This window comes from Diorhabda sublineata, chromosome 3, assembly GCF_026230105.1.
Source record: "Diorhabda sublineata isolate icDioSubl1.1 chromosome 3, icDioSubl1.1, whole genome shotgun sequence".
NCBI classification, from domain to species: Eukaryota; Metazoa; Arthropoda; class Insecta; order Coleoptera; family Chrysomelidae; genus Diorhabda; species Diorhabda sublineata.
The window spans coordinates 29,323,038-29,349,940 of NC_079476.1; the positions used below are offsets into that span (position 1 = coordinate 29,323,038).

General features: G+C 30.7%; 2 protein-coding genes across 6 annotated transcripts in view; one reads left to right on the forward strand and one right to left on the reverse strand.

The window, feature by feature from the left end:
- The window catches only part of LOC130441952 (glucose transporter type 1), a 537,558-nt gene that overhangs the window by 400,056 nt on the left and 110,599 nt on the right, over positions 1-26,903 (forward strand). For 3 of the 5 annotated variants that reach the window (XM_056775876.1, XM_056775877.1, XM_056775878.1), the window contains exons 4-8: positions 61-185; positions 2,629-2,831; positions 5,307-5,570; positions 5,834-6,046; positions 15,230-15,433. In XM_056775876.1, the coding sequence (XP_056631854.1) occupies positions 61-185; positions 2,629-2,831; positions 5,307-5,570; positions 5,834-6,046; positions 15,230-15,433 (1,009 nt within the window). Of the gene's footprint in view, positions 1-60; positions 186-2,628; positions 2,832-5,306; positions 5,571-5,833; positions 6,047-15,208; positions 15,434-26,903 lie in introns of all 5 variants that reach the window. The other 2 variants (XM_056775874.1, XM_056775875.1) reach the window with 1 other exon arrangement.
- On the reverse strand, positions 16,277-25,146 carry LOC130441957 (cuticle protein 7-like). The gene is made up of 3 exons (XM_056775884.1): positions 25,132-25,146; positions 22,841-23,044; positions 16,277-18,412 (listed from the first exon to the last, which is right to left on the reverse strand). Exons 1-3 carry the CDS (start codon positions 25,144-25,146, stop codon positions 18,209-18,211), a joined length of 423 nt encoding a protein of 140 aa, XP_056631862.1. The 3' UTR covers positions 16,277-18,208.

Genomic DNA, 26,903 nt, shown 5'->3' on the forward strand with positions numbered 1-26,903 from the left:
AATATGTGTATTTTCACGAAAGAATAAATCGACCAACAAAATTTTGATTTTTTGTTATAGAAAAGGCGGCTTATTGCTCAACAACATCTTGGGAATCGCTGGAGGGTGCCTAATGTGGTGTACGAAAATAGCAAAATCCTATGAAATGTTATTCGTTGGAAGATTTATCATAGGGGTCAATTGTGGTGAGTTTTCATAAATAAATACATAGTGGGCTACGAAAAATATTCCACCTGATTATTTCACATGATTATATTATCAAAGAAACACGTCGATTATTTTTTTAATGTGAAACATTTTTATGATACAGACATTGTTTATCCTCAAACACATTCCTTTACTCTTTCCCTACCCCTTTCATATAAACATGGAATATACCATGTATGGCTCGTTGGTTTTATATGTTTTCTACGATTTTAATCATCCAAATGGCCGATACACTACTTTAAGATATGTTTAGTTCGTTGATCCTTTTATTCTATTTGCTTTTTGTTCTTCTTCTTTTACTTTGATAGATCGCCGCCCTGTATAATTCCAAATATTTAGCTTACTTCTGAGCTGTTGTTAGGACACTGTCCCCCAGCCCTGATACCACCGTTTTGTTGGTCTGTTTAGTGATCTCCGTATATCTGGTTTTTGTTTTTTGCACATTTTGCTCATCTCTTTTCTGGGATTCTTTCGACATGATCTTTCCATCCGCATTTACGAACTCTAATTCATTCCACCATATCTTGAATGCTTAGTTATTCTATAATATTCTGACTCCTTATTATATCTTTGAAGCTTCACTTCCTCAATTATTTATAGCGTTTTTATACCAATTTTCTCTCCAGTTTTCTAAATACGATATGGAGCGAACGCAATCACTGGGCAAGCACCACATCATGATAAATCATACCAACATCAAAAATCATCTCGGTCCCTGAAAAAATGCTCTCTTATATTGGAACCATTCCTAAAACAAACCACACCTCCCATAAAAATGTCCTGCAGTTTATCATCATAAATTCATTTAGATGAAGTATTCAAATTTCAACGTTAAAATTAACTTTGGTACAAGGATCTTTTAAAAATATAATCCAACATGTTGTAAGTGGTTTCCACACTGTATATAAAATAAATCAAAAATTCCATGACGTATACGAGAGGTCATTCCCCTTCGCTAACCCTAACCCATTTTAAAGGTCAAAACAATTATCACGGTATGAACTGACATGTCTGAACCTATTGAATTGTGCCTACAATAAAACCCTGGATTCGAAGGTCGGAACGCGCGTTGGTTAAATACTTGCGACCCCCCGCAAATTCACAAAGATTTATCGAATCTACAGTATCATAAGACATTTTGGACTTGTGGTGTCGTGAGACAGTTATGCAGACAGTTATACTGATGAAGCACTAACAAGCTACCAAACACAAAAAAGTTGGAAAAGTTAATTTCGAAAGATAATGGAAACAATTTGAGTACAAGCATACAAATTACGATGTTCTCTTGAATCAGAATAACACACTCAGTCAAAATTTGACCATAGCCATGGCATCAGTAACTTTCAATTAGCTAAGCATTCCCCAAATTCCCCAAAATCGGTCCCAACAATTACCAGGTCTGCTTCGTTAACTCATATAAAAAACAGTAGTTTTCAAAGGTAACACAAACTAGCGTTCGAGACACGTTAGTAATGCCAAAGCAATGAAAAAATGTATTAACTCAATATCAACAATATTGAATGATGAAAATAATATCTTTGCTAATTTTGCGAGTGAGGGGTGCAGTGGTTCAGATTTTGAGGAAAGGGATCAGCACTTTTATGCTAGAATAAAGTGGTAACTGTACTGCATTCTTATCCAGCGAACGCATACAAAATTTAATTATAAAGTTTCTACACATTGTACCTAGTTTTTCTTCGAAAACAAGTATCTCGAACTGTTCTAAATGTAGTTACTCCTGCTCATTTATATCTTCTTGTATATACTATAAGCTATTATCCAATCTTATATGACTACTTCCTTCCGTTTATATATCCTTGAAAGTCACATCATCATCTTTCAAATATTATATATACCGTAAAATGACATTTCGATTTTATGTACGATATTAGTATAAAGTTTACTGATACTCATATTCGACCATGTACTATTTTTATCCAAGAGGGTATATAGAGATCCATATTGGATCGCAAATATAAAATACGGATCATATAATTTTATACATTTAGAAAAAATAGGAGAAAACTAATTGTGTAAAAGAGATTTTATAGCTAACAAAGGATTATTTATCATAATATTTATCACTGTTCAATATTTAGAATTTGTAAATAAATGATTTCAAGTTCAAACAAATATCTTCTGGTCCTCTTCCAATTGTGTTGTTTATTCACACCTTCACTATTTGAAAACTACCCTTCATCTATACTCTAGTATAGTTAGATAATTACTAGATTATTCTTCATATTTAACAAGGTATGTCTCTAATTGAATCTACTGTTCGATTCACATACGAACCATTGACGATTCAGATTTCCAATACAATCAAACTTATAACATTTCTCGTCACTGATCTTTTCAAATTATGGCTTGAGGATACTGTAATGTAGCCTGGGTACTTGACCTCATTCTTCTATTTTTTAGGTCTGAATACTTCTTTAGTACCAATGTATATATCGGAAATATCGCCTTTAAATCTTCGAGGTGGTCTCGGTACCGTAAATCAACTCGCAGTTACCATCGGTCTCCTACTGTCCCAAGTTTTAGGTATTGAACAAATATTAGGAACCAATGAAGGATGGCCGCTTCTCCTTGGTCTCGCTGTGGTACCGGCAGTGTTACAATTGGTACGTACAAAGGATAATTACGATTTTTTTTGAATTTTGAAATATCACTATACTATATTTCGATAGGTATCACTATTGTTTGATGATTAATCGTATATTACGTAACAAGAGATCTAAGTAGCCCATTACGCACGAAGTGAAAAATTTTATGCACAAAGAAATAGCATAATGTGCTGCCTACATTCAAGGGCATCACTCTTTCAATCCTAAATATATCTCGCTAATGCTGAATGTTTTTTAATTGTCTAAATTTGTGTAAATAGACCAAATAAAGTCTTACGTAAATAAAAATTTAATTAAAGGTTTCTTCTCAAAACGCACGTGCATGTTATTGTTAAATGTCATTTAAAAGGAATGTTGACACTGCGATTTTTGACGTTCACAGACATGGGCGTAAAAAAAGTATTAATAATATAGTATACACAAAAATGAAAAATTTGATTATCTATGTTTAGGCAACCATAGATTTTCATCCAAATCTTAGCAATTTAATATGTCTAGCCAATGGCGTAACAATAGGTCAAAAGGATTGGCAAAATTACACCTGCCCCCATCCCAAGAGGGCGCTGAGCACGGGGAGCAATAGGAGGATGCTATTAATTTATTATTAGAACCTTGAGTGAAATTTATTAGTTTCATCTTCAATTAATTTGAATTACCTATGTACATACACAAGTTGAATAAAAAGTTTTATTGAAATTTCAATGATTATTTTGGAAATGGTATCACGCAGTGAGTTTTAGAACGAATCCGGTAGGGGCGATAGGTAATTGAATTCTCGCCACGCTGACACGCAGCGATATTGCTGTATTTGCGTATTTATTTATTCTTCAAAATTTCGTTTCCGAAGCATTAATAGATGGCGTTGTTAATGCCGTCCATACCAAAAGATGAGAAATTATAAAGTTTTTATTTTATATTGCTTTCAAATTAAAATATTTTCAAATGTATAAATATAGTAAAGGATAATAAAAAAATTGATACAAACTTATTTAAGAAATTCTATGGGTCAAGAAAGGTTACGCAACTGAACTATTCTATTCATTGAACCCAGCCCGAAAATAGAACGTTGATGCTGTCATCAAAACTTTTGCTGAACAAAAGCCCGAAAAATGTATTTGAATAATAAACAATCTCTACTAAAACAAAAATTGTGATTTCAATCTTTAAACTAAAGGTTACTAAATAATCAATAATTTTAATAGCATTTTATATACCTCCTTTATGTAGTGATATATTATGAAACAATTTTATCGTTGGTCAAGCTTCTTTATATTGCGAGGGAAAGGGCCCCATTCAATTAATTTGCCACAGGCCTCGAACGGTATTGCTACGCCACTGTGTCTACCACATTCATTCTAAGTGCGGATTCTAGTCAATCACGACGTTTTAACTTCTACCGAATACTGCCTGCACGACCATATACTAGTCTATCTAGCATTGGCTACCAATTAGTAGCTGCAGTTTAAGAATCTGTACTTCCATTTCAATAGTACTTAATAAAATTATAGCAGTCATTCACGATAAATTGATCATATCATATCTAGAATACAGTTATATAGGAATTCAACGATCCCTTTTCTTCTGAAGGAGTTGCAACCTGGTAGCCTTGTAGTAAAAGTGTTTGTATACTTCGTAAGTCAATGCAGCAACTGCAAGTTTGCGTTTTATAAGAACGATAATTCCTTTTGCAACAGTTCCTCGTCTATATCAAGTTCATTATCATCTTAACGATATATGTGGTACCTTCCGAAACATTGATGAGTTTCTACTGGGTTAATTAATTCTTTTATAAATTATCCGAGGACTGCCAATTAATATGAAGCTTCTTTGAGCCGTAGTAATGTGTAACTTCAATCAAAAAATGTAGTGGCCCCAAATTTATCATAAATAGCTGTTCAAAACACATTGACCAAAGATTTGAATTCGAAATTCGAATTTTTAGATGGTATCCTATTCAACGACGACGTGCACTTTAATCTAGATGGCTTAGTAAATAAGCCAAACTACAGGCAATACTACTTTTTTCGTAGCCTACAGTACTCCTCTTACGGTTACTGCTCTTTGACATTATGAGAAATTTTCTATAACCAAAGCTCGAGAAGAACAAGTTTCAACAAGGTGGCGGCATCTCACATATTGCAAACATTCTAATGAAAATTGTTAAATATATCAACGGGCCATCCTAAGATAGATTTTTTCTATAGGGTATTCCGAAGGACAACTTAATCTTATTTTCTATGTATGATTATCTTTTAAATCTTGTTTGACATAGATATATATACCTATATATATTTTTAATCATATGATTTGCGAACCTTTTATATTATCCTGAAAAAAGGGATAAACGGAATAAACATCTACTTTATTTTGACTTCACTAAAAATTTTATACCGTATTCTTTCCATCTCTTATTCATAATTTTATTGAATAAAAAGCTTAATCTTAAGCTTAAACTGTAATCATTTGATACAGGTGTTGCTTCCAATTTGTCCTGAAAGTCCCCGCTACCTCCTTATAACGAAACAATGGGAGGAGGAAGCACGGAAAGCATTGAGAAGGTTAAGAGCCAGCAACGCTGTAGAAGAAGATATAGAAGAAATGCGCGCGGAAGAAAGGGCTCAGCAATCGGAGGCTTCAATTAGTATGATGGAATTAATTTGCTCTCCAACGCTTAGAGCACCTCTTATCATCGGTATTGTTATGCAGCTGAGTCAACAATTTTCTGGCATCAATGCGGTAAGAATAATAAATTTTAATTGTGAAATAATATAACGGGGAAATAATACTCAATTTTACATGTGATAACAAGTTTTTACGTCCATTTTAAGATAGAAAAAGTATGTTTACAATCACAAAAAGAAATTAGAATTGGACAAATGACAGATAATAACAAATTTTATCAATAATAGGCTTATAGAAAATTATTTTGTAGTAATTACGCATTCCACGATTTAGTCATTATTTTCACGAGTATGTATATAGACTACTTTAATTTCCAGGTGTTCTATTATTCGACCAGTCTATTCGTAAGTTCCGGTTTACCAGAGGAAAGTGCCAAGTTTGCGACCATCGGTATAGGTTGCATCATGGTTGTCATGACATTAATTTCCATACCACTTATGGATAGAATGGGAAGAAGGACGTTGCATTTGTACGGCTTAGGAGGAATGTTCATCTTCTCTATCTTCATAACCATTTCGTTTCTAATAAAGGTTTGTTCATGGTTACAAATTCAACAGATGATTTTTCCTACTGGTGGTTTATTAAATATCTATATATTGTGTACTTTGGTTTTGTGCATTCATTTTATAAAATGAAGAATAAGAGTTTAAAAAGCTCAGGAGCTTTTTTGATTTATTGATCAAACATTTAAGCATAGGGCATATAAAACCAGTAGTTTTAATTACGCAACGAAGTCAATTCATACAGAATAAAATACCCTTTTGCTGTATGAATGAAAAAAAAAAAACAAAAATACAGTCTACTTATCACTTTAATGACAATATTTAAATGCTACTTACATTTGCAATTTCAAAGTACCTCGAAGTTGTGTGCTACATGAGAAAAATCCATCTTTTATGTAATACGAGAGTTACTACTTAAGTTTTCAGATATGACAACAACGATGTGAATATGTAAAATGTGACATTGCAATCGTAAAGTTTGTACTATATTAATTGTTTATAGACACTAGAAAGAGATCGTGACAGGCGACAAATAATGAATTTACGTATATGAACTAGAAACTAAACAACAATCGACTGTAATAAGTCTTTCGAAACGAGCCAAATCCAACAGAAGTTGTTTGTGCACTAAGCGGAATAACTGGACATGTTGCCATCGTTCCATTAGAGTAAAGTAAAAAGGTCAGTTCTGAAAGGTATACTAACATTGTTTTGCCAGAAGTGAACGAAAAAATCAGGGAAATCAATCGACGAAATATTCGCCGTTATTTGGTACTTGAAGAAGCGGTTGATGCATTCTAATCACATATTATGTAGGTACCTCCATCGGAATGGCTAACATGCTTCAACAATTGGTTCAAACACATACGAAAGTGTATTGATCTTAATGGAGAATATTTCAATAAACAATAAAGACATGTCCAATTATAAATATTTGTTTTATTTGTCTGTCTCAATATTTAAGTAGTAACTCTCAGTCGTGGACTTCTATGAGTAGTTATGTCATAGTTTGTTGCGAAAAGTTCTAGTATAATAAAAACATTATTTACCGTCTTTACTAAACCAACACTAATAATTGTACTGTCTGTCGTTTGTTTCGATAACAAGGTATCATCTTCAGAGAGCGAAGGTAAACTTAGTGTGTATGTGTGAATATCACCAACGGTACCAGGACTGCCGTAAATTTTTCTTCTTCTTTAAGCGATGATATTCACTGAGATGAGGAAGTTATTCCTAGTAGCTGCACTCCAAGCATGTTAACAATTCTGGGTGCTGAAGCAGTTTATAATTTTCAAATATCTAGGCAGCCCTATAAGATTTTATTGAGGAGTTGCATACAGATTAGAGGCTGGAAATGCATTTGTTAAAAAATTGCTGTTCAATTATAACGTTAACAAGCTAAACACATCTTCGAAGAAGTCTTACGCAAGTAGATGATAAGCTCCAAAAAAACAAACATTTTACTGTACACAAGATAATTAAGAAACCTGAATGGACTTATAGTGATGCCAAATACAGAATATAATAAGTTAGATATTCAAACTTCTGGTATGTAATATAATAACTAAGACTATAAGTTCTTATAATATCAAACATTTTATCCGAGTATTAAAAACATAGGGATGCAAATGCAAAAAAACCGAATAATCCATTTAAATGGAAGAAAATAATTTTCTCAAAATCTTCAATAAATGGGAAATGAATAAGCATGTCTGTAAATTGAAATCAATCACAAAGTACAAATTCCACTTCCTCTGCACCAACACTCTTTAAATTGTCATGATCATTTTAAAAAAAGTTCGTTACATCTTCGCGTAAGTATATATTTCGCGTCAGACAACCTAAATGTCAGTAGTGATAGTGGTAGTAATCTATTTAGCTCTGTTATAATAAGTAACTAACAAATTATATCCACTTGGTATTACATGTTTTGATATGCTAAGACCCTAGAAATTGTAAATACGTTTCTGGTATATACTCAAAATGTAGGTGGTATGAACACGTCATGTCAGGTACTAGCACTATACGATGTATGATCATGTATGTAAGTACATATCTGTTGTCACCTTGTATGCCTGTAAGTGATTTTGGAACTCATTGATCACTACAAATTTATTTAAGGTCGAAATATGGAAACTTTTCAATATTAGGAATAATTTCAGTTTTAAATATCCCTTACTGATATGTGTATTCAACAGTTTCATTATAAGGACTATGTATGTTTATACTTAATTATCTATTTACATGAAAAACATTGTGATCTACCTCATTAGAATTTTAAGGCGTACTTCAATTGATTAACATTAACAAATTCGTCAAAAATAGATACATATTTTTGAGGTAAGGTTTTGCAATCAAATTCTATCTTTATCAAATGATAAAATTGATCTGCTTACTGTTTAAATACAATTTGGATGACCCAAATTAACACTGTGTAATCTAATGCCTAATAATATAATATGGAATGAATTCAATAGCTCTAAATTATTTTTTAGTACAATGCTACGACTTATCGTTTGGTTTTTCCAATCGTGATATTTTATATACAATAAAAATGGATACGATGTCTTCCAATTTAGAGATGTTAAATGGAAACATTGTTATTTTGATAGCTATTTTCATGGAATATGTAAAGTTATAAATAACTGGAATATTAAGTTTTTGTATACCAATTATAACAAAAACCAATGTCTTGATACTTAAATAACATGTCATCATTATAATTCTATGTGTACGCTCCGGATTATGGATTTCTTAAGTAGTTGTGGGAAGCTGGAAGGCCTGTACAATTTACCCCAAAATATCTTTGAAATCGATTTTCAATTAATAATCTGCCAAATTAGCTGTGAATATTCAAAAAGGACCGGTAGCGAATAGAGATTTACTCACCTCAGTTCTTATCCAGGTCACCAAGACTTCAGAGCTGTTCTAAACAGCTTTGCTATCAATAAACTGGAATATCAAATTTTGGTATACCAATTGCAACAAAAATCAAACTAAATCTTGTCAAATAACTTGTCAAAACTTGACATTGAAATTGGGTTTTAATCAATAAGATCACTAATTATCAAATCCTCTCTGTTCTACATAGCTTCTTTATTAATAAGCAGTCTTTTTTATATAATTCGAAAATCGGGGAAAATCAATATTTGCACGTTTGAATAATGCTAAGAAATCTACCAACTTATTCCAATTTAAGAATGCTCCTACTCGTTCTAAAATCAATGGTAAAGTTCTAGGAGATCTCTATCGGTCGCAAACATACAAATAATATCAAATACTAGAATTTGTTGTTTTTATTGTCTATCTCGCAAGGAAATAATCAAATTTTATAGAATTCCAATACTATTAAAATCAGAAATATGGATATTGAAGAGAAAAATGGTACTGCCGGTCAACAAATATTTTGAATTTGAAATTTTTACTTTAAGAAAAGTTCTTTCGGAGAATGCAGGTATCGTTCATTATAGTTCAATTGAAATTCGCAAGATTGAAATTTCTTATATTAATGAGAGATAGAGGTAAAGCAAGGACACGAAGAAAGTGAGTGAAATACGAAGACAATTTATGAAGAATGAGCATGAAAGAAACAAGCACTCACCAACAAACTGCTTTTACTATATGTATAAGAATTGTAATAGACAAGCTGGGAAATAGGGCTTCAATAAATTGAAAACTTAACTACAAACTTAAGAGATATACCTGAAAGTGACATGAAATATATTTAATGTAGCTGAGTAGTGTGAGTAGTCAGCCGTCAGCAGGACGAATTTCGGAAAGAAAAAAATTGGATATTCCTTGAAACTCAAAATATTTAAAGATGAGAATCCACGCTATATTAAACGCTCAGAGAAAGTGAATTTTTGTAAAAAGATTCAATAAACCCGGTCAATGGAGAACGATATTTGGAAACCTGGCATGAATTATGATTGTAATTGGTTAATTCAATCCACATACGCCTACAATAAGATGATGCGATTGTCCTTTCCAAAAGAATTGTTTGTGATCTTGAAATTGATGAAGAGTTATAGTTCTAAATTTGGGAGTTACATACAACTTCCTATACATCCTATAAAAATAGTCATCAAATTTCAGTGTCTCCATTTAAAAAAAACAACATTAACGTCACATCTCTAACTGAGCGTACATTGTATACATTATGATTTTCCAATATGTGTACTACTCATATTTCATATATTATAAATTACACTATTTCTCTGTATACGCAGCTGATAATTATAGGAATAAATCCTCATTCATTTAAGATTGATTACAACTTATTTTAGGTTTAATTTAAGTCAAAGTGCAAAAACCGTTCATTATACGGTTTTTGTAACTGACAGAATATAGGTTAAGTCCCCTGCATGGTTTTATTTAAGTTGCATCACCGCACGTTGCTTACAAATCATGCAAAATTTCTGGTGAACAGATTTTGTCAATTATGCTAGTCATTTTCAACTCTATATATATAACTCTCTGATAGATAAACATCTAAAAAACATAATTATTATCTTTTAAATAATAATAATAATGGAATATATTGGAAATACAAATTGATTTTTTCTTGTAATTGGTCACATAAAATATTATTTTTATTCAGAGAAAATTGCTTAAGCATTGAAAAATTTTCTCCCAATCTTGAATGTAAGAATTCTGAAACTTACGACAGAATTTTTATGACAATTACTCTCACATATTCTTATTTGAAATCATAGAAACAATTTTTTTTTAATCATCGTTTCTATTACGTTGTTTAATTGAATCAAATTAAACATCTATTTTGAGTCAATAACAAAATCTGTAAGATTCTAACTGCAATTGAGTATATTTTGATTAAGACAAAGTGGGGAGATGGAATCTTAAGGGTAGACTACTACTTTGAGATGAAATATATCCTATGTAAAATTGAAATTAAGTTTAGAATTATTATTTAAAAGAGGCTAATTACAGCTTAAATTTATTTAAAAAAGAACTAAATACATTCGAAAATATATCCGAACACTTTCTTGCTACTTTTAATGACTCGTGTAATTTTTAGAATCTTAGATGATTATTGTTTCTAATTTCTAAAGTAATGTAGAAATTTGAGAACTTCAGATCTTTTTCCATATTCATTCAATAAAAAATAAAGTTTATATATCTTTCCATATATTGACAAAATTTCCAGATATCACGTGTTTTCACCAAAGTTAACACCATATATTGATTTATTTTATTTAATAAGGAATATTTTTGAGAGATTTTATACATAAACGAAAGTAAGTGTTCATAATATGGAACCTTACAATATTTCAACTCTTATACCTCTATGTTCATAATTTGATTCCATAAATTAGAGAAAAGCTAAATGTAGATTAAAGTCAACATATTTTTGCATAAAATACGTTTCTGTGAAATAGGTCAAAACATTGGTACATCTAAATTGTGCGCAAAATCACTATTTGTTGAAATAACAATGCAATGTACTCAGAAAATAGAAGACGTTTCACAGTATTGCTTGACTGTCATGAATTTTGAAAGGACTAGATATATCCCTTCTATTGGAATTCTGTTTCATGCTTTTCCTTTTCTTTCTGGATTGATAAATACCGTTATTGATTGTTAAAATATCCATTGTACTTAAATTTATATTTGTTTTATTTACTTTTAAAAAAATTATGAAGAAAAACTAAATCAAATAGAGCAAATTCGAATAAGCAGTACAAGATATTAACCATCGAATAAATTAAAAAAGCATTTTCATAAATGTTCATGCGATATTAGTACTTGTGATAAATATCAAACAAAATATGCTTCGAATTGTTTGTGTATGTAAATTCAACAATTTGTTTTTTTTACATTTATTTCCTGTTGGATATTTGATAAATTACAAAATTCTAGTGGCAAAGTAATAATCAAAGTTTCTTGAAATACCAATCAGTCTGCCTGTGTTCATATGTAGCCATCATTATAGTTGTTTCTTCTAACGATTTCAACATTAATAACAAATGTATCAATCAAAAATTAATTAGAAAATCGGCCTACGTCTTTTGTAACGTGTTTTCTAGCTATTCTATGCTAATAGATGACTTAATCTATTTTAGTACGTGACAAACACGTCTGCAGTTTCTAATCTTAAGCGCCACATAACCCTTTGTATGTCCCCAAATAAGTTCAATAGGGTTAAACTCACAACAATACAGTGGCAGTATCATTGTATCCAATATACTTTTCATGTGACCAATTTTTAATTCCATCCTTTCGAAATTGTCCGATCCCGCAGTATGGAGCAGAAGGAACTCAAATTTTAGTTCAAAGCAATCTGCGTTCATATCCTTGTGATATTCGGTTCTTTTTTATTCCATTAGATAGAAAAATTATACTATTGTCCCCAAATATAACTTAGGAGCTCACTCTCGGCCACTGTTCTTTGCCTTATGGTACTTGAAACCCTTTGAATAAATCTTCAAGAACAGCTTTCCAACTACTTGTGACAGTTGTGCCAATCCTTAAGAGTTTCAATCGCACTCATGCCCCGTGTAAATAGTGAATTTCTCTATTATGCAAAATTCTGCCATTTAAGGTGGTATCATAATCGTTAAATGATCATTTTCTGTCTTTATATCAATATTGTTTTCCTTTTATGTTTAAACAAAGTAGAGATGTCTGTGCAATTACTTAAACAAAGTTTCATAACTTATGTTTTTGATTTTAGCAAATATCTTATATTATTTATTGAGAATAAAAGTAGTGTTGTATTATTTTGAGCTATTCTCATCAAATTTAATAGATTTTCTTACTAGTAAATGTGTTTAACTAGAATTTATAAACGTTACAGACTACTTTCATGATTACTGCTTGTACTGGCTTGAGGCTCTATAGCTAACTCTCTATTACGCTCAATTGATAATATAAGTATTTACTCTTAATGCAAACTATAGATAAAGACCTAATTGTTTTCCTTATTTTTTCATCATTCATCCAGAACTTAAATTGTTCCACGGAAAAACAAAAGCACAAGCAAATATCAATTTACCGATAAATCGAAAACAAAGAGTACCTTTTCCTCCTAATTTATTACACAATAATAGTAGCGAAACTTAACAGCTGGGATTGGTGTTTTCACCTATTTATGTTTATATACCGATAATGAAGTTGATTAATTTCATTTTTAGTTTGTTAGATTTTACTTCATTTGATAAATAACTCAATTTTATATCCTCTATTTATATGGCTCATTAATACTTACAACAGTAAAGATACAGATAGTGTATTTATAGAAATTAATATCAAAATATAACAATATTATTGATGTATTTTGGAAATGTTATCAATGTTTAGTCTTATTTCTCTTTCTTATCTAAAAGTCATAAAATGCAAATTGGCACTGTTTTTGTTAAAGTTACGGTATTTCTCTTTTTCAATTGGTGATAACTTTGGTTATTCCAATAAATTAAAAATAACTAGACTTCCTAAATATATTTAGGCCACATAAAACTATGCTTTTTATATCCTTTCCCTTTCGATTTTTCCGACTTTCCCGACATAATGGTGGAGTTGCGCTTTAGAATTATTGCTCGTACATTGTATACACGATATACTCCTCGCTTGAATTCGCAACTAGACTGTTATGAAATGTATATTCCATAGAACAACATTGCTTGGTATTATTTCAAAATATCCTTAGCGAAGAATGTGTCCGTATAGAATTTATCACCTGCTATTGTATATATACGGTTCGATTGAGTTTTCAATATATTGCGTATTTCTTCATATTTTCTAAAAGGTATAAAATTATTTTTTGTGGCATATGCATATAAATTTTAATCTGCAAGTATGTAATACTCAACCTGCTGCATCCGATATAGGCCAAAAATTACTACCAGTAAAAGAGAATATTTCCAAATAACAGCTAGTTTTGTATTCAAGCGGATAGAATATAAAATTGTATGCATGATATGGTACCTCTGCATGTAATTATCCTCATATTATTTACTAAAACAATCGAAAATTATTTGAATTACCTGTTTCCGTAAAATCCTAGTATATATTATGTATTGGTGTTAGAAATGATTTCATGAAATTTTAGCTTTATGTTGGTACACTCCAATATTTGATTATACCTATAGATTTAGGTAGTTGTATCTATATTCCATTCTCTTCTACTATTCTGGCATGTCAGAATAGAAGAGGAAAAACCCTAGATAAAGTTCAAAGTTTCACTTTGTATGCATCATTACAGCTATAACGAAATTATTGAGAAAATAAGTATAAACACTTTTTATTGGTTCAGACTCTTGTAGTGCAGGACGAAATAGGAGGAGAAACACACCGGAGGTATTCCTGTAGGCTAGATCAATCCAAAGAGTTTCATTAGAACTTTGATACCACTTAATCCAAAAAGTATTTGGTTCTCTTTTATACCAATCTACATCTTCATATTAGCAGGGCACTACTGTCGCCTCAGGAAGTACTTGATGAAATTAGGTCTAACTGACATTATCTCTAGAGAGGATGCAAGAACCCCAGTGCTCTCAGATCTAAAATGTCTCATCGTTTCAAGCAGATGCAAGGGATGCTTTGAACAATAAACCTGTAGCAGCAAAAGTCTAGCCTCATTTGGGCTTGCACAGGACTCGGTACTGAAAGCAGTAAAGTTGTAAATAGATCTGATAAGAGGTTCAATAAACGTTGAGGCTCTTCCCTTTTTAAGCTCCTATCTATATGTACATTGTACCAACAACATTTTATCCAATTGTTATTTATATATCTATATTTAGATTTTTTAAAAGGTATACTATTGGAATAATTTTTGAGAAGAAGAAATATACCAAAGTATTAGAAATGGAAATCAAAGCAAATAGCATAATTCCAATTAAATGATGAAGATACCATGGAAAATGTATTTAAATAATTAGGGAATTTTAAAGTTTTTCTATTTTGTAGCCCAGCACTAGTTCATGTTGTATTTCTATCCAGTAACACAGCGTATTGGTATTTCAGTTACTTTTGGCCTAACAATATTATTTCGTGACCTGTAGATTTAGTGACAATAATTGGAAAAGTAAATGTATTTCAACAAATCATTTCTGACATCAAAATGGAACATTTATAAACATACCCGTTACTCAATCATTTTTAATTTTGTATTTACCTGCGCTAACTCCTCCACGTTTGTCGGGAAAGAACTTGATTTCTACGCCCTGATAGGAGTTTTTTGGCTATGTGCAGGAAATGATCGACTGGATGTCTTACCTCTCGGTAGTATCTACCCTTTTCTTCGTCAAATTTTTCGCCGTTGGACCTGGAAGCATACCGTGGATGATCACTGCCGAACTGTTCTCACAAGGGCCTAGACCTGCTGCCATGTCAATTGCTGTTCTTGTTAACTGGACCTCTAATTTCGTGGTGGGTCTCGGATTTCCTTCATTAAGGGTGAGTATTGTGAATTTTTATAAATAAATGAATTTGAAGGGACTACAGGGAAATTAATCGTTGAATGTACATTTATTACAAAAAAGCTGAAAACTTTTAAAAAATGATAGATTCACAGTTCAAGGTCATGGATTTGTCTCGATAACTGAAATACATCGATATCTGGCTCTCAATTGATGAACAGAAATTAAATAAATGAAAATTAATTTTTTGTATAAGAATAAAATTACTGATGAAAAAATAAATGACAATCAGAATTTGATTCTTATGCCAAGAATTATGACTTTTGAGTTTTATTATTGTTAAAAGCGTGTTTTTAGTTTTATTTACTAGTATAACTCTAAAAGCGTTTCTTAGTGCTTTTTATTTTTTTTTTTTCAAACCAGTCGTCAATATATACAGATATATACAAGTCTGGAATTGCGCGCTAACGTAGCTCTAGTTGGTAAGAAGTTTGTTCCTGTCCAAATGATCAATTAAAATAGTTTGATGCTCGCGATACTCATCAACAATATAATTTTAATTTTGCGCTATTCTATCGATTTTATTATGAGTTTTCTACTGTATGTACTGCTCATTGAAAATCATTACCATAAGCAATGCTGTTTGATTTTTATGAAAAATTGTCACCTTAATACTTCCCAAGCCAATCCTTTGATATACCGGTATTTTTTCCGGTATAATAACAAATGTTTCACTTCAAAGAATTCTAATAATTTTATTGAATTCAATGGGCTCAAAGAGCTATCGTTTGATAGATCAAACATCAAAAGAAAAATAAAAACGTGATTTGTGCTGACATATATTCCTTATATCGATGACTTGAAATGAAAAATACAATTAAAAAAATAAACTTTTAATAATGCAGAAGTCCATAGTATTGGCATTTACATTGTGGAAGCAGTTTTAGAAAACTTAATATAAATCACTCAAGACATTGACTGCCACGACACAAATGAGGTGTAAATACTATTATAATACCTATTTCAAACAATATTGTACCAATCATCCACTAAATCTCGGAATAATACAGAACCTCATTTGAGGCATTTTATAAAATCATTTCAATTTCTCAAAGTAATAATATAAATCATTTCCAAAAAGAACAAAATAAGTGATGGATAGCATTGAAATTAAAAATATAGAATCTTGATGGATACAAAAAAAAATTACTTTGAACATTAGTTATTTGTGCTTAGTTTCCAAATAAGTCTAGAATCTATGGAATATTTGGAATTTTCAATGCATGAGAATCCATAATTATAATCGTTTCAAATCTTACTTTCAACTTGGTGATTATTTGTAAGTAAAAACCACAGAATTTGTTAGATAAGTGTTTCAAAGAATAGTATAATCGGCAAATCCATCTGTGTTACTCAGAGAACGTTTAGATTCAAAACTTTGTTTTAGAAATCCAAATAACGATAAATCTAAAAAACTTATTACGTAGTATAAGGCAAGAATTCAACTAGTAAATATTCTTATATTAATAAATTTGAATGAGTGAACAAAAAGTAGCAATGACGTTATTAAAAAAAGTGTTGCTTCTAACTTCTAAGATAGAAGAATGTGGGCAATGAATATTTTGAAAAAAATTCTGCCCTACTATTAGTGAAAAAAATTTAAATTTGAAATATAAACAATTAATTTAAGAAAAAATAATGACTTCAAAGACTATAGAAGGTGTAAGGTGAAGTAACAACTTGAAGCTAAATAAAAACGCTACCAGAAGTAAATAGTTGGTAAATTGTTCCCATCTAGCATAATTATAAATGAAACGATTTTTGAAAAATTCGAATATAGTCGATTTCATAATTAAGCAGTAGGTAACCAATATAAAATAACTTAATAAATTTAGATACTATATATAGTAGTGACAAAGTAATAAAATCTATTATTATGGAAACTTCCGAAAAATACATAATTTCAACAATCATACCTTTTGTTCACCCTGTCTTAGGTACCTGAACTCTTTCACATTTTGAAGATATTATCAATATGTGAATAACCTTCCAGTATCTAATGATTGAAAATTGATAGTTTATCGTTTGCTTAAATTGAAACATAAGAATACTGATGTAGGAATAACTTAAAACAAACTTATCTAATCAAACCAATACGTTAATCAATACATTTGTCAACCTAACTTCAAATCTATATTAAAAATGTCGATAATTGAAAAAATAATTACTGAGATCATTAAAAGTCTCAAGAGAGAGACAAAAACAAGATCTGTTATATCAATTAGACCATGTGCAATCTATGATTGTAGAATATGTGTACTCAATCAAATGGAGAACAAAAGATGGAACAATGAGCAAAGAAAATAATATACGACGGAGTGAAAAGAAAAGAAGAATAGAGAAGAAGAACAAATGGAAAAAGAGAAAATCAAGCTTTAGGAGAATTAACCACCATAAATTTTACTGGAAAAAGAAATGAAAAGGATTGGTGAAGCATTTAGGAATGCAAATATATTTTGATGAAATCTGACAATAATGAAACATTATAAAGTATTGACATACGTTGTTGAATGGAAAATAAGGTTAATTATGTTTTGCTCCAATAATATAAATATACGAAATACTTGGAAAATAAATAAAAATCAACTTGAATCAACAAAGAATTCCATCTTTTGTGAAGAATAAATAGAAATAGAACGCATTGAATCTTATTATTGCGTTCAAAATGAATGCCAAATGTTAATAATTTATTATCTTTTACTACTGTATCAGTTTGATTAGTTAATTGACTTCTCAAACTATTGATAACTTATTAATAATCGTGAACATTTTTAACAATAGCATTAAATCCGGAATGTTTGTCTGCTGTGTAAGAAACTATTCTTCTATTACCATCGGGTTCCACGATAGTATATTCTCCTTTTACTCGATCGCCATTTCTAGTTTCCCATTGTGATTTAATATCATGAGTATGTAAATCGTGAACAGCGTAATCGAAATGGTATTTAGCAGGTGCCTGAAAAATTTTAAATATTCTAATATATATTACAGGTAAGGACAATTCTGGAAAATTCTAAGGTTAGTCGGATAAATTTGATTATATGATCAATTTAATTCGGATCCATTCTGATACTGTGACTTGTTTAAAAATGTCATTATACATATGTTTCTGAATAAAACTGTAGTTGTAATAAGAATAATTAAAAAGTAACTAGACCAAATTTGGTTGATTGCAAATAATAAAAGAAACAAATTTAAATAGCCGGGTGAATAATTCACTTCATTCTTCGTTAAGATTGACATATTTTCCATCGATGTTCTGGAATATCTAACGCATCTCGAAAGAAAGTTTAACCTTTGCAAACTACAGTTCCACCACACATATGTCTTTCCGGAGGAAATCGTGTACATGCAAGTGTTGTTCAATTTTTGGAAGTAGCCGGTAATTGCTGAAGACTAAATCTGGAACATATGTCAGATGATAAGTAATTCGAAGCTTGCCTAAGTAATTGTGGCGGTTGCAACGGTAGATCGTTTTTGCTTTTATAGCTTCACGTAATATTACAACAAAATTTCCTTAATAATCTTATACATTGCTACTAATTTTGCAAGAAAATTTTCTCGTTACAAATGTCTTTTCAAGATTGCTTATGTGTCAAGTTTCTTCTGTTTTCTATTTAATAACGAGCGTTGCCCAACTCATATTCTAATAATGAGACTATTCAGTTTCTATCGTCTATATACTAATAGATAATAGGTTACAATGTGACGTTGTCATAAATAATTATTTTGATCTATAAATAGGAGTGGGATGATGCAAAAGGATCAGCCGTAGTATACAAAATCGCAGTGAAAGTAGGGCTGTAACGCTCCATTATATTATATTTATTATAATATATTCTATTAATAAAGTGTATGAAATAAGACAACTCAATTGGTCCTTCGGAAACAAAATCAATTCACGAACACATTATACTCCCTTCAAAAAGAGTGTAGAGTGAAAATTCAATCCCTCTCCTGGCCACCATAGCCGTCACATTTAAGAACAATTTATTATTTTATTTTATTAAACCTCAGCAAATGAATCCAACATTTATTTTCTAAGTAATTTATTGCATCAAGTTCAAATTTCCAACTATGTTCACTTATCGGCCAAAACAATTCCTTTGGGGTATTTTTAGAAAGGAATGATGTTGACAGGTAAATATTTCACGCCCTTTATGGTATATACCTATACCACACAGGTTAATTTGAAAACGAGGGTAATAAAAGATTAAGATCATATAAAAGAAAATGCCCAATACACAATGCATTTCTAGCGAAATGTTTGTCACAGAAACGTTTACAAAACTTTAGTAAATAATCAATATGTCGACCTTTGAAAACTATACTCCAATACATAAAGTGAAGACGCATGTACTCTCTGTTAACAAGGAAGCCATGGCTTTAAATGTATATAGTGCATTAAAATATCAGTACACTTCAATGAGTGTGGATGATCTAACAAGTATGTGTTCGAAGATGACAGGTCTACAAACAAGGAAAACAAGTGGATGTTTAAGTGGTCCAAGGTCTCGGTCAGGAAGGCCAAAGGTTTACATCGATGAAGATAACAAATATGCAATCCTCAGGAAAGTCCAATCATTTTACCTTCCTACCATTGATAAAATTTTGGCGTCCTTTTTGGAAGACGGATGGCCACCAATCAGCAGAAATAAGCTTTGGCAGGTTCTACATGAAATAATTTTTTGTTGGGGAAAACAACGTAAAAATTCATATTTAAAAGATTCCGAAGAAATCGTGTCTTGGAGAAGGTCTTATTTACGGACGATTAAGAAACTCCGTAAGGAAGGAAAAACTATTTTTTATTTGGACAAGACTTGGGTTAATGAGGGACTATCAATAGGATTGAGAGCTCCATCAGGGAAAGGCAGACGATTAATAGTAACACATATTGGCAGTGACAGTGGTTTTGTTGATGGTGGAATACTATTAATTGAATAAAAAAAAACCGGTGACTATCACGAGTATATGAATGCAGATGTGTTCAAGAATTACTTATACAAATGCTAGATCTTATTCCAGGCGGATCTGTGACTGTTCTTGCTCTGTATTAACTCAACTCCAAACATTTATAATCACAACTTTTAATCAGAATTTTTGAAATATCAAGTCATCGGTCAATTTAAATTTGTTCATCTTAGAAAATATGAAACGTAACCAGAAGACAAATAATATATTTACGAAAGTTATTCAGAGGAAATCAAAGCACTGTACATTCCTGGGCTTATCAACATCCTGATTGCAAATGGAATGGAGTGCAAAATAAAAATTTCTCGACAAATTACATAAGTTAGATCATCTCCTTATTCTTATATTTCGTTTGAATATATATGTACAATAAACAAATAAAGAAATCACAACATACAATGATTTATCTAAACGGAATAAAAGTTCTTGCGGAATGTGGAACTTCCTTCCCATAATACTATAAATATTTTTTTCTATTCGGATATTAACCTCAATCAAGTTTATTGAATAATTGTGAAATTTTTTTTCTATTTAAGTGTTTTTACATTAATTTTTAGTTTGCTTTAAAGAACATGCTAGGATATTTGGTACATGGATTAGTATTTTGTAAGACATTATTTTTCTGAAATAAAAGAGTTGCTACTTAAGTTTTGAGATATGTCAAATCTGATATAGCCATCAAAGCCTTGATTTTCAATTGAGAACGTACTCAGAACGTGTTATCATACGTGTGCTATTTGAGTTCAGATACATGAAATATTCTTGTATGGGTTTTTCAATAAATGGAGATATCACCACCATTCCATTAGAGCAACGTAGAACGGTTAAGTCTGAATGGTACAATAGTATTTGTTTGTCAGAAGTGGAAAAAGCGGTTGATGCGTTCAAATCACATATTTTGGTGGTACCCCAATTGGTTCAAACGCATGTATAAGTGGTTTGATCTTAATGGAGAATATTATAAAAAAAATAAAGTCATATACAATTATAAATATTTGCTCTTATTTGTCAAATTGTAAATTAGGTGAGAAATATCGATCCAATAAGTAATTCAAAAAAGCATCAATTCTAATAATAGTTAATTAATAAGGGAAAAATTCAACTTGCAAATTTCAAACAATCCAATTTCTTCACAAAGTGGTCCGTTCCATGCGTTCATAAACCTATTAGAAGTTGGAATGGAATACATCATTGATTGGCACTCAAATCAAGAAACAATTACAATACCATAATTTCATAAATACGTTCCATTATCCAAACCAGGTTAAACAGAAGGGTATGTGAAGATAATTTTTGATCTCGATTGATCCCAAATTTTCTGCACTTGTTCATAAATTCGTCTCAGATAAATTCATAGAGAATATTCGGGCGAATATTTACACACTTAAATATTTTCTCAAATTAAAGAGAAATTTCCCGATTAAAAATGCTATGCTAACAAAAATTAACTGGCAGTCTCTTATTTGGGTGAAGTATTAAATGAAATTATTAGATTGCGAAATAATCCATAAGACGATATGATATTCTGCACATCTATTTAACACATAATGTATAATAATAAAAATACGCATCCCCAGTAAACAGAACTAGAATGATTAATATCGATCACCCTACTCTTCTGAAACAGCGGCAATAGTTTAAATTCAAAATCTATATTAATCATTTATTACCTATTTTTTAGTTGGATTTATTATAAAAATGTATTCTTAGTTTTTTCAACCATTGCTTCAATGTGAAGTGAACGAAGACAAGATTACACTCTTATTTCATAGAAAAAAATCATCAATGAATAAATGTACTATATAAAATTCTCCTTGTATCCAGAAACTATTTATTTAAGCAAAACAAATGTATTATTAAGCCTTCTTCCTCTACCTCCTGTATCCCCATCTTCGCCTGATCTTCTAGCCATTTCATTCTTTGTATTTCGTTCCCTTCAACCATATCTCTCTAACATCATTTAATTATTCATCTGGTCTTCATGGGTTTGCTTTTTTCTATCTATATAACCGCATATAACGCATCAGTGGTGGATTTAATTCGTATTCATCCACACTGGCGTTCTCCTTATGTTTTGCTTTACTTGCCATGGGTACTTATTACTGATATATAAAAAAACCTTATATAGATTTAACTAAACCAGTGTTTCTTAAAAGATGATAGCAATCTCTCCCTACGGATCTTTCATTTTCTCATCAGTTTCCACTGACCATCTCTTTAACGCTACTATTTGCTCTACCTCGAAATAATTCGACGTAAGAAATTCTTAACTAAATCCAATATGTGTATATTTGATTGATCCAAATAAGAGTCGTTGAAATTGAGTTAGAAAATAATGGTAATGGTCGCAGTAGTGCACATCAAAGTGCTAATAATTAATTGGAAAGATAAAAAAATATTTGTATATGCTCACATGATAGTCGATGTCATGGTCAGAACTATGATATCCTTCGTCGCCGTGACCAATTTCGTTGGCAGTTGAAGCAACATGTGAATAGCTGGTCGCATCTTCGCCTCCGAAATGGCCGCTGTCATCGTATCCTCCAGCCAATTCCAAGTGATCATAACCACCGCCTGGTCGGGCATAAGCTACCGCGACTATTGCAGTGGCGTACACCTAGAAAATAAATAAAATACATTTATAGAAATAGTACAAATCAATATAGTTTCCACACCTTTGGATCAAAGGAAAAATTTGTACTAGTCGGATATAAATCGAATGATTAAAGATGTATTTCTTCTTCTTTTAAAAACTATAATATCAAGTAATCCTGTTATTTTTACATCATTATAATATTGTTCAATCACTATCTCTTATTTTATTGATACCAAATATAGATTAAGAAATGATCGAGTGATGATAATAGAAAAGAAAAGAGAATTATATATACAATAAAAAATGGTAGAGGTTCGGTGTATATCAGAGGAAGACAAATTTATCAAGATAGCTTTGAAGGAGAGTATGTATTTTAGTATGCCCTACAGGCAGCGTGAAGAGACTGAAAAACATTTTTCTAACCTTATTACTTAAAAGTTTGCAATAATATAACAAAAAGTCCTTCAATTTTTGTCACGATGTTTTTCAATCCTTCGCTGTTCATAGCTACTCCTTTCCAATTCTGAATGCAACTATTTTCTAGATCTTCCATTATGCGGGCTCATCTTCCTTACTCTTCCTCATTTTCCCTGCTGGTCTTTGGATGTTTATATAGTATTTCAATGTGTTCTAACCTAATTATAAATCTCATTGTATTTTCTTTGAATAGTTTCAATCCCCCTTAGCTCTTCTCCTTCAATGCTTTTTTCTTTCTAGACTCCTCATTTATCCTATCAATCTAACAAATCTTCTTCTCTCTTTGATATTCATGTCTGGCATTGTTATGTAGGATTTTATTACAAATTTATTTATTCCTATTTTAGTTTTCCTTTGCACTTATTTCAATGTCAGTGCGTTTAGGGTTCTGAACGAGCTATTATAGCTCTCATGTTATGCAATTTTCTTCTACTACTACCCTTAGATATACATAATTGGACTCTCTCTCAAACTCGTTTATCGTTAAGCACAAATGATCTGATCCTTCCTTAGCAACCCTGATATCATCGCTTGGTTTATTTGCATTCCAGACTATTTTGCCTCTTGATCTCTAGTAGCTATTTTAAATTGCTAGTTAAGTCGCCTGTGAAAGACATTGACATTTATCATTGTATATTGCCCCATGGTCATTTAATTCCAAATTACGATGCATAGACTCCGACGAAATAAAATAGAGGAATCCTAGTATCTTGGTTAACTCTGTTAGGATTTTGCTAATTTACAGCTTATCCACAGGACTTTTATTTCGTCCAGCATCATCCCAACTATTCTTATTATTTCTGTCGGTATTTCTAGTGGGTATACTGGTCATACTTATTCTGTTATATGTTCATTATGTAGTAAGATAAGCTAAATATATAGATGGAGATATGATGCGAATCTAAGTTGAATAAGTTATTGTTATTTAGTAAAAAGTTATTTATACTCCAATAACAAATCAAAATTATTGCGGTTGTATCAACTAAAAACTCTCGTTTCTGCAGTAGATTCTAAGACAACTCATTTTTTTACAAAGCAATTCTTATTGAGAGAATTTTACTGAAATCATTATCAATTTTACCAAATAATATTATTATCAAATAATACTAATAAGTAACAGTGAAGTCAAGAATTTCACAACTAATAATGAATAATTTAATGATTGGTTTTATAATAAAAGGAAAAAACTCTTATGGAATATTTCGAGTATGTATTTTTTCGTTGTGTTGATTGAAAATCATGTATCAAAAAATTTATTTTAGAAAATATTTCCAATATTTTATTTGTATCTGCTGTAAAACGAGTGCTAGTTAAAGTTAATATCAAAAGTTCCAATATATTGATATGTTTATCATTTGAATCAAATGTTACTTGAAATTGTTATTATTATTATTCACAATTTAAATTGGTAATTTGTAGTACTGCTTAAATATTCAAATTTTTTTGGTTGTATCTGTACTTTTCGCTAATTCAGAAATCAGAAATTTATTAGGTAAGCTTCTCAGCAGTGTTTTAAATAGCATTAAGATTTTATTTTCCGAATTACTGCTGTGTCACGAGCGTATCCAAAAATTATCACAAAAACAATCACTAGCACTAATGGCACATAATATTTCCACACAATTACTTACAATGAAAATTTGCATGGTTGATTTTTGAAAAACACTGTAAACTCCAAAGGAACAGAGTAAACTAAATTATAATAGCTTTGTAAGACATTATATAGGATGCATTATGTGAAAGGACCCCCTTGAGTTATCTATTTCCCACTTTGGTAGTGAAGAACGCCTTCCCTTACATCGCATATCGCTTTACTTTCCAATGATCTGTAGGTGGGGCATCATAGGAATAATTTAGAGCACTCTAGTTATTATCAGTTCATCTGTCTTTGGTGCGATATTATTTCTATTTTCATTAAATTAACTTACAAGGTGAGTTAAACTTAACAGCAATAGTTGAATCTATATTTTCATTTTATGGATTCAATATGATATAGATCGCTACATCAAATTGAATATAGCAGACTGCCCAAAGATCTTTTTATTATTGGTTTAATAAATGAAGTGTTTTTCATAGGTATTGTATCCTACTAGTTCGATAAAGCAGAAACTTGTATAATAAGCACAATAAACGAAGTTAATAAATTCTCAGTAAAGGTTTCTCATGAATATCAATAATAATAATCGTGATACAAATGGTCAAAAAAAACCACTTTTTTGTATAGTTTAAATGGAAAAGATGTCACAAGAAAAAATAAATTGAACTTTTTTCCCATGAATTTTTGTAAAATGGATGTAAAATCAGCGTGAAATGAATAAAAAGGTCTATATTGAAAATACAAGTAATTCTAAGTAGCGTGAGAATTTGATAATGTATGAAAGAAAAATATTTTTACATATTCAAAGTAAGAAGGCTCTAAAACTAATCAAGATTTGGGAAATAGTAAATTGAAGACAATTCACGTTATTTATATGTTGATACATTGTCGTTTAGTATACTTATTTTTGGAAAGAAAACATTTTAATAAATTCAAAAAAAATATATTTTGGACATTACAACACGTAATTTATTCAAAATTAAAATAGTTGTTTTCACAGAATATTTGTTTTTTTTTATTTGTGTTGTATCAGGGAAATAGTTTTTGATTGAGACAGTGTGGTTTTGGAAATCTCAAACAAAAAATGAGAAAGTGCGCAATGATTAATTTCACAATATTTCACGTATCTCTTGGAATTTCTCACAAAATTGCATTTTGCTGTCCTTGATAATGTGGTCTCTAGCCTAAACAGCCATCACTTCACTGCAACAACTTTTTGTGATTTTTCTAAGGTTTTCTATTGTGTCAATCATAATATTTTAATCAACAAATAACAGTACTATGGTTTCAGGGGAACACCTCTCGCATGGTTTAAGTCATACTGCTTTGCGCTGACATCAGTTTCCAAAAAACTGAACTTATCCACCTCCATAACAGTCTAAGTATTACAATTAGAAGTCAGAACATAAATTTTCATGATGTTTTAGCATAATGAGTAGTTTTCATTTACAAATCTTAAGCTTAAATTTGATTTAGAGCGTTGTTTTTATAAACAACGATATGTTTGTTCCAACAGTATGTTCTAATCATATTTAGAACTTTGGTGCGCTGCACACGAATATTTAATATATTACGAACACGTAACCAACAATTGCTGTTGGAATACCAGTTAGGAAAAGAAAAAAATTATCATATTTGTTTTTATGGGTTATATTTACTACTCGAAATTATAGCAGCTTAACGGAATCAAATATATGAGTGAAATTATAACGAATACTAAGTAAATAATAAGTCCAAAATATTGAACTACTTTTTCTGACAATCATACACAATTGGCATCTGAAAATAAAATTTTATTTATTGTCT

What these genes read in the sequence shown, in the direction of transcription:
- LOC130441957 (XM_056775884.1), bottom strand. An exon ending in ACCATGACATCGACTATCAT is followed by an intron (nt 18,413 to 22,840) that starts GTGAGCATATAC and finishes AAAATTTTTCAG; the next exon opens with GCACCTGCTAAATACCATTT.